We start from the raw sequence: 7,901 nt of genomic DNA, 5'->3' as shown, positions 1-7,901 counted from the left end.
GAAGATTTCTTCAATGCTGTACCTTCAACGCTGTACCTTTAATATAAATTTAATTCCTAAATTACCTCCAGCAATCATTCCACACCTTACAATGATTAATTACTCTTTCTTTTAAACAGCACTTGGCTTCCACTGCAAGCAGTTCATGTTACATACTATTACAACCATGTCAGTTTTTGTTAGTGTGATGTCAAGGCTGTCAAAAAAATGGCTGCATTGCATTTAACACTGATCTAAAGGAAAGTTGTGCTGCTTTGCAGTGCTTGCACACCACAGAAGTTTTGCAGACGCACTTTTATAAACTTTCTAGTCCAGCATTTTTATCTAAAACAAGCTGCATACTAAACACTCTTCTGTGCTAATTCTTAGTGCTAGGTGCTTCACAATTTCCTCATTATTTTTCTATTGTCTTTCACATGCTGCTACATCATAGAATCATGGAATGGTTTGAGTTGGAAGGGACCTTGAAGATCATCTAGTTCCAAACCCCCTGCCATGGACAGGGATACCTTCCCCTAGATCAGATGTTTCTGTACACTGTGCTGCCTGTCCATAGCTGGCTATTCTCCCGTTGAGTGCTTGTCTTCCCTCACTAAATGCAGAGACGATTAATCTTCCCCAGAGTCATGCTTATTCTGACTGTCTGAACTCATGTACCTGCAGCCACTGAAACAGTTTTGGTAAATAGTATTTTTTCCATTTCCTCATTGATCTTCATTTCCAGTCTCAAAAGTCAGTTTTGAAGGCATCTTGATCAAATGAGTCACTGAAATCACCTCCACAGTTGAAGGGATAGGCTGCTCTCCTGCACAATTGCTTGGTGTGTAGCTCCCCATACACCCAAGGGAAGGAAATCACAGCTTCTTGGTCAGATAACAGTTCTATGTCACAGAGATGACAGAACTCTGCTTAATTTTCATAGAATAGGATAAGTCTGGCTGGAAGAGACCTCCAGAAGTCTATAGTCCACCCTCCTGCTCAAAGCAGGGTCAGCTAAGAGCCAGACCAGGTTATTCAGGGTTTTATCCAGCCTGGTCTTGAAAAGCTGCGAGGATGGGGACTGCCTGGCCTCTCTGGACAACCTCTTCCACTGCTTGACTGTCCTCATGTGGAAGTGTTTCCTTATACCCAGTCAAAATCTCTCTTTTCAATTTATGCTTGCTGTCTCTCATCTTCCTGCCATGCTCCACTGTGAGAAGCCTGATTCCATCTTCTGGATAACCTCCTAGTTACTAGAAGGCTGCTGTTAGGTGGTCCAAACATGATGGCAGGGCCAGAAGGCAGGTGCAGGGGAGCAGCAGCCCTTCCCATCTGGAGACACCCCAAAACAAGCAGACATTCATCCCAGGATTTCACATGGTTTGTACTGCAGAAGCTACCGGTTTTAAACAGCACTACCATGTGCTGCTCTTGCCTTTCCTGGCAGCTGTGAACCAACCCCAGTTGAGGACGCTGCCTGATTCAACCATGTCTTCCTCGGGATAATGCATACTAATGGCAAGGTTTTCCTTGCCCCCATGCATGTCCTTTCCCTAAAGTTTTAGCAAGGCCCACATTCCTCCCCTTTGAGCTCTAACACTGTTGAGCATCCTAGCACGGTGGTGGAGAAGTCACAGAGCTGCTGAGCAGGACAACATGAAAGAAGGCCTCTGGAAAATGGAAGACGTATCACACTGGGAAGAGCACCCCATTAGGATAACAAATGCCCTGTAAGATGAGGAGTAGGAGACCCAAACTTGAGATAAGCCTGGGAAGAATTTGTGAATAGAAGCCTGGTTAGTGCTGGCAAACCACACAGAACTTCTGTATTTTAGGTCCAAAAGGATTATGATGGTAAAGTTACTTTAGAAAATGCCAAGACATTGCAATAGCTGCTTTGAGGAGCGTGAGTGCATGGAAGTGTCATGTTGATGTCGTCACATGCTGGACTTAGGAACATCTTTGGTTTCAGTCTTATGTCCTTTACGTAAGGTAAGCCAGCAGTCTGCTTGCATCAAGTTAACTGTAGTCAAACAGATGAGGACTCCACATTGAAAGTTTTGATGCAGGCCTAGACTGTCCCCAACACTAGGACTTGCATCACAGGTGGGTGATGGAGGTCCCTGAGACAGAGCAGAAAGAAAATTCTGTTACTAAGAGCCTAGAATGTGAGGGGAAAGAGAGTGTCTTCCTCCTACTGCCAACAGTCGTAAAGTCACCCGAGAAAAGGTACCTACAGCATAACCTGAGCTCTGAGCTTCATGAGGACTTATGCTCTACTTGTCTTGCTATCCTAACCCTATACTTGACATAGGCACTCTCCTTCTGCTTGGAATATGAGTAGCTGTTTCTTCAGGGTCTGAGACCACACAGCAGCACATCTTGTACTTCAGCAGGACAGGCCATAGAAGTGAAGAGGCAACAAATGGGAGTCATCAATCGGACTGGAGTTTGACATCCCCCTCACCCTCCTGCTGCATCTCTCTCCCCTCCTTAAAAGAGAAATATGCAATTGCCTGACGTATCAGAGATTGCAGAAAACCACAGCCACAAGAAAAACACCAACCATTTATTTTCTCCTATTTTAATAAGGAGATGGCTTCATGTCTCAATGGGCCTGAAAGCAACTTCCTAGAAAAGTCTTGAACAGCTTCCAACAGCCAGTTTGAACCCACACTTGAGCAAATACGTTTCTTCAGGATTAGAGGTACGCAGAACTGCTGACAGCTCAGCTGTGTTAAGCCTTGAAACATGCTTGCAAGTGGACAAAAATGGGTGCCATATACATGATTTTAAGGATATAGTAAAGTGAAACTGGCTTGCTAGAAACCTTCACATCTCTGTACTTCCTGAGGACTCTACTGCTCTACCTCTGACCCTGCACAAAGGCCCAAGACCAAAAGGGATACCAGTCTCCCATTATCCGTAGCTGGACAGAGGATAGGATGGCTGAGGATTCTGGCTGGCACAGGCAAAGCCAAGCTCTTCAACGTATCTTTTTACTCCCACCATCAACATTGTAACTTCAATGCAGTTACCCGCTGCATTTATTTGTCAACTGGATAATATAACCCCACAATTTATTCAGTTGTGCTTGTTCCATTTTACAAAGATACCACAGTAAATGAGCTCAGGAATATCCTTGCTTTCATTTCTCAGTAAAATCCAGAGAATTAAGTAAGTCTGGGTTGTTTTGTTTGACTGCAGGGGGCATCCAAGGCTCCAAGGCCACGCGTCAACTCTGGTTAAGAGGTCTCCAAATTACTTGGTTATGCTTCCAAATTAATACGCAGTTTCCAAGCCTGCCATTCATGAACTGCACTTTCAACCCCTGCCTGTCTTGGGGATGGGTACTTGGGGAGCCCTTTGTACAATACATCAGGCCTGAAGCTAAGAGACGATATACAGTCCTCAGTGTTTGTCCCCACTCCTCTCGTATCTATCCCTCTTCCAGGTTCAAACCTACACATGCTTCAAGAACAGTTTTCTGCAGGCAAACTCAAGCTCTGGCCAAAACAGAAGGGTGGAAATTTCCAAGGGTCAGTCTCTCCATTGTTCATTTCTCTCTTCTCTGATGCCAGCCAACAATAAAGTATGCCCCTATTGTCTAAACTGACTTAACCTTTTCCCCTTGCTTTTCATATTAGACTTTGCTATCACAAAATTTGGGCAGGCACAACAAATATTCCACCATGCTTCATAAAGATACTGTGCTCTCAGCCAAGGGCACAGTAAACTGGAGGAACAGATTCTTCCTTCGGCTGAGCAGGCGAGCAATACAAAAGAGCAAGCAGTGCCTTTGCTGCAAGTGGGTCTACAGGCACTCCCCCAACGCCAGGTGAAAACTATTTCAAAGAGTTAAGTACAAGTCTGAGAAACGTTTAAGTCTCTCTGGAGATCTGGTGTGCACCTGTTCTAAGGCTATCAAGTCAAATCCTAAATACATCTTTTAAGACTAAGGCAAACAGAAAAGTAACCCAAAATGGCTGAAAATCCAGCTCCTGATTTGGCAACTCTGTTCAGGGTCATCTTAAATTGATGCATGCTAGTAAGCATCAGCCCCAGAGCTTACAAAATCCTTTTCAGAGAGAACAATCACAAAGTTCTTCACAAAGCAAGCTGTTTCTCTAAGAAAATACCCCCTAATTTTGACATCAGCATAAGCAGTACAAGTTAAGAACATTGCAGGCAGCCTCTGAGTAAACACTCCTGAACTGCTAGAATACAGCAATTTGTCGTGGTAAAAAGAGCTAAATTCAAGATATGACAAAACACTAGAAGTACTGGCATAAGGCACTAACAGGCATTGTAAAAAGTCTGCTGGGAATAAAATTGAGTTACTAGCTCACAGAAGAAATATGGCATTGTTCCTGCTTTACTTTGCATAAATTCAAGATCCTGGAGGTTCTAATTGAAGGGAAAACTGGCATGGGGCTGCTGGATAAAGCTGAGCTGCCCTTCCACCTTTTATTTCTCTGAGTCTTGACTACATGTTCATGTTTCACAGCTGAGTTGCTACACATTTAGCAACCTGAAAAACACATCATTGCCTTGTCTTTTTCACTCTCCTTTGCTTTTCCTCAATACAAGTTGATTTTAAAGGTGGAGGAGAGAGCAAGCTTAAGACAAGAACCAGGGAAATAATACCAGATGACCTCTAGTTTAAGGGATGATTATTAAAAATAAATCACTACCAGAGTTAAGTGACACAAGTGCTCTTCCATTTATTTCAAATCAAACTGCTTGTGAACTGGATTCATTAAAGACTTCATTTTTCATACAGACAGGTTCAGCAAGGTTGATAACCATAGCATGTGGCAGTTTAGAGGTAGCTGCATAACAAAGCAACTTGCTAGCACTTAACACTTAGTACAAAATGGAGATGGACTTTTCTTTAAACAGTACAAGGAATGGTCCATCACAAGTCATTGCCTGATGATACTAGGAAGTATTCTGTGACCAGAATTCACCTGCAGGGACAACACACATCTTCCCCATACTCCCAACTAGGCTATCATTCTCAGGTCAGATATACTTAAGTGAAACATTTTAGAACCATTTACTATTGGATGTCTGCCTCTGGCACAATGTTTAATTAATAAACAGGGGAAAGCAGTTACAGTCCATTTTATGTTTTCATATACTGAGTCTTCTTAAGTGTTCATATACTGTCCAGCTTCTTCAGGATGAAAGGAGCTGAAAAGAGAAAATAAAGCAGCATGAACTTAACTCAGTTGAAGGTAACAAGAAGTCTGCAGTGAGTCTGTGATGAAACTGCAGCACATTTACGTGGCAGCTAAAATATTCAGACTCTGGGTAAGATACCACACTCCTCCTCCCACATAGTGCCTTCTCTCCCTGCATGACTGCTTTAACAGATGAGGCAGCATGATTCAAGATGGGAATCAGGTATGACTGCTTGTGCTGCAGGTCAGAGCCTTGGGCCTGTTCTCAACACCATCAGGCATGGGGTGAGGGGAAATCACCCAAACATGAATTTTTGTTTGCTAAACAAAAGGGCATCCTGAAAGGAAACTTGCAAGCCCCTGATGCAACATACTAAACCACTGCCTACAAGACAGACAGCATGGCCCTGTCCTTTCATGCTCTAAAGTACAGAAGCACAGAAGCACCTCAGGCGCCTCAGGCCCCTGCCGGCGCTCTGGAAACGCTGCTGGCATGCCGAGCCTCTCCCGCTCCCCTGGGGACGCGCCCAGCCACCGGGACACGAAGGCTCTCCCCCACAGCCTCCGCGGGCAGAGGCAGTCATGAGGCTGCCAGAAGTAAAGATGCCCCTACGGGACGCGAACAGGCAGCCACGCCGATCCGTCGCGGCCCGGGGGCGCAGGACCCAGTCCGGCCCCGGCCGCCACCCCGCCGCGCCCGGCGGCCCGCGCCGCGCTGAGCACTTACTGATCCGCAGCAGCGCGACGTAGATGAGGAAGTTGCGGACAGAGGTGAGGACGTCGCGGCGCATCTTCCGCTTCAGCTCCTCCGGGTCCATCTTGGGCCCTAGGCCCTCGATGCGGAACATGCCGACAGCCCCCCCGCACCGGCGCTACTACGGTTCGCGAGGAGGCACACACGCGGCCGCGGGAGGCCAGGCCAGCTCACGTGACAGGGGCGGGCCGTGGCGGCAGCGCATGCGCAAGGAAACGCGACGAAGCCGCGGCCCTCAGTGGGGTGCTTGTATCCGCCCAGTCCCGGCCCAGGAGCGAGTGGGTGGGCTAGAAGCTGCTCCCGCCCCGGACGGTCGGCTCGCCCGGGGGCCCTTGGGCGGGAGGCGGTCTGCCGCTGCCGGGGTCAGCCCGCAGTCGTAGGGAGGTGCGCTGCAAAGCGATCCGCAGAGGCCTCCCGCCGGGGCTGTGGAGGGGCCTGCTGTGCCGGTGGAGCGGGGTAGCCTCACAGTAACGGCGCCCGCGCCTGGGCTGCGGTCAGCCCCGCGGCGCTTTCTTTCGTCCGGACGGGACCTGGCAGCGGACTTACCCGCCGGCTGCAGGGCCGGCCCGCCCCTGGCCCGGCTCGGGCCGAGCTGTGGCGACGGCCCAGGGTTCGCGGCTTGCTCCGGGTGGTGCCGGCAGGGGTGCAGGCCGTGGTTGCACCTGCTTGTGCCAGGCCAAAAGCACAGACACAGAGTCTGACTTGGGGGTAGGGAGCTTGGGGGGGTCCCCACAGACAGAGTTTCTCTGGTCCTGTTACCAGCAGTGTGTGCCTCTTCTGCTTCTGCCAAGTTCCAGACAGGTGCTGTTTCTCATGGCAAAGAGGGCAGAGATGAGTCTGTGATGGGGAGCTGTGCCACCTGAGTCTCTCCACCCTGGGGTTAACATTACAGCAGAGCAGCCTGGAAGCTCACTGGTCTGGTTGCTCCATTGGGTGTGAACTCGGGGAGCCTTTGTGCAGGCAGCATACAGGCACAAGTGCATGGAACAGGAGTTCTCCTGGTTAAGTGTAGCTGTCGTCGAGGGGAGTCATGCAATCATACCAGCAATCTCTCTCCTCAGCCCAGTGCCTTCCCTTAGAAGGCAGAGCAGGGAGCAGGCATAAAGCAGCCTTACAGAGTAAGGCACAGGGAAACTGTACAATACCTGTCAACTCTGTTGCAAGTAATAGTGCTTGGAATGTCTGTTACCAACAAGGTCTGTGACTAATGATGGTCCAGAAGAGCTGGAGTTACATCTGAGCAATGGGTAGCAGATGCTTGTCTTGGGGGGTGGGAATGCATCATACAGCTTTGTCTAGGGGAGATGGACACAGATGAAGCAGAGCCTTCTTTTGCGGATTACACCTCACGACACTTCAAAGCATGTCACAGCAGAACAGCCTCAAACTCAGCAGCTCTGGCCATGTCATCGCATCCCCTGCTGCAAACCCCGCTGGCTTCCCAGTCTGTGTGATACTACTGTGTGAGGTGTGCATGAGAACACAGTCCTGAAGAACAAACTAGTCTTGACGTGCTTGATCATTGTGGAGAAAGTGTTATAGCTGCACCAGGCAGGAGCAGAGGTTGCCTTGCTGGCCCCTCTGAACTCTTCTGAGTGCCATTGTTCTGGGCAATCTATTTACAATGGGACTTAATAGATATCTGGTTTTCTTTAATTGCAGTAAAGAATTAATGTGCCTGTGAGTCAATGTGCATCTGGTTCTGCTAGCTTTCCTGAATCATGCACTGTCTCCTGAATTATGCACCGTTGTCTCTGGTACCTCTGCTGATCTGCAGAGTTTGTTACTGCTTCAGCTAGTAACTGACTTACCTGTGCTGCTTTGTTTAGTACTCAGGAGCCTTCACCCCACACAGAACCCCATTGTGTAAGGTCTTGTGCAAAGACAACCACCGTACCCAAACAAGTCCAGGGAGACCATCAGAGGCCAGTAATATTTAACAGGTACAAATAGACTGAGAGGGTCAGAGATCTTGGCTTTGG

The 7,901-nt window shown here is 48.2% G+C and overlaps 1 protein-coding gene across 1 annotated transcript; it reads right to left on the bottom strand.

Annotated features, from left to right (window-relative positions):
* Positions 1-4,678: 4,678 nt before the first annotated feature.
* Positions 4,679-6,075, bottom strand: TOMM5 (translocase of outer mitochondrial membrane 5). Its single transcript, XM_059834191.1, has 2 exons — positions 5,893-6,075; positions 4,679-5,175 (listed from the first exon to the last, which is right to left on the bottom strand). The coding sequence occupies exons 1-2, from the start codon at positions 6,011-6,013 to the stop codon at positions 5,141-5,143; spliced, it is 156 nt and encodes a 51-aa protein (XP_059690174.1). The 5' UTR covers positions 6,014-6,075; the 3' UTR covers positions 4,679-5,140.
* Positions 6,076-7,901: the final 1,826 nt, after the last annotated feature.

Source organism: Gavia stellata, chromosome Z (genome assembly GCF_030936135.1).
Source record: "Gavia stellata isolate bGavSte3 chromosome Z, bGavSte3.hap2, whole genome shotgun sequence".
In the NCBI taxonomy this organism is placed as follows: Eukaryota; Metazoa; Chordata; class Aves; order Gaviiformes; family Gaviidae; genus Gavia; species Gavia stellata.
This window is presented reverse-complemented; position numbering and strand designations above follow the sequence as displayed.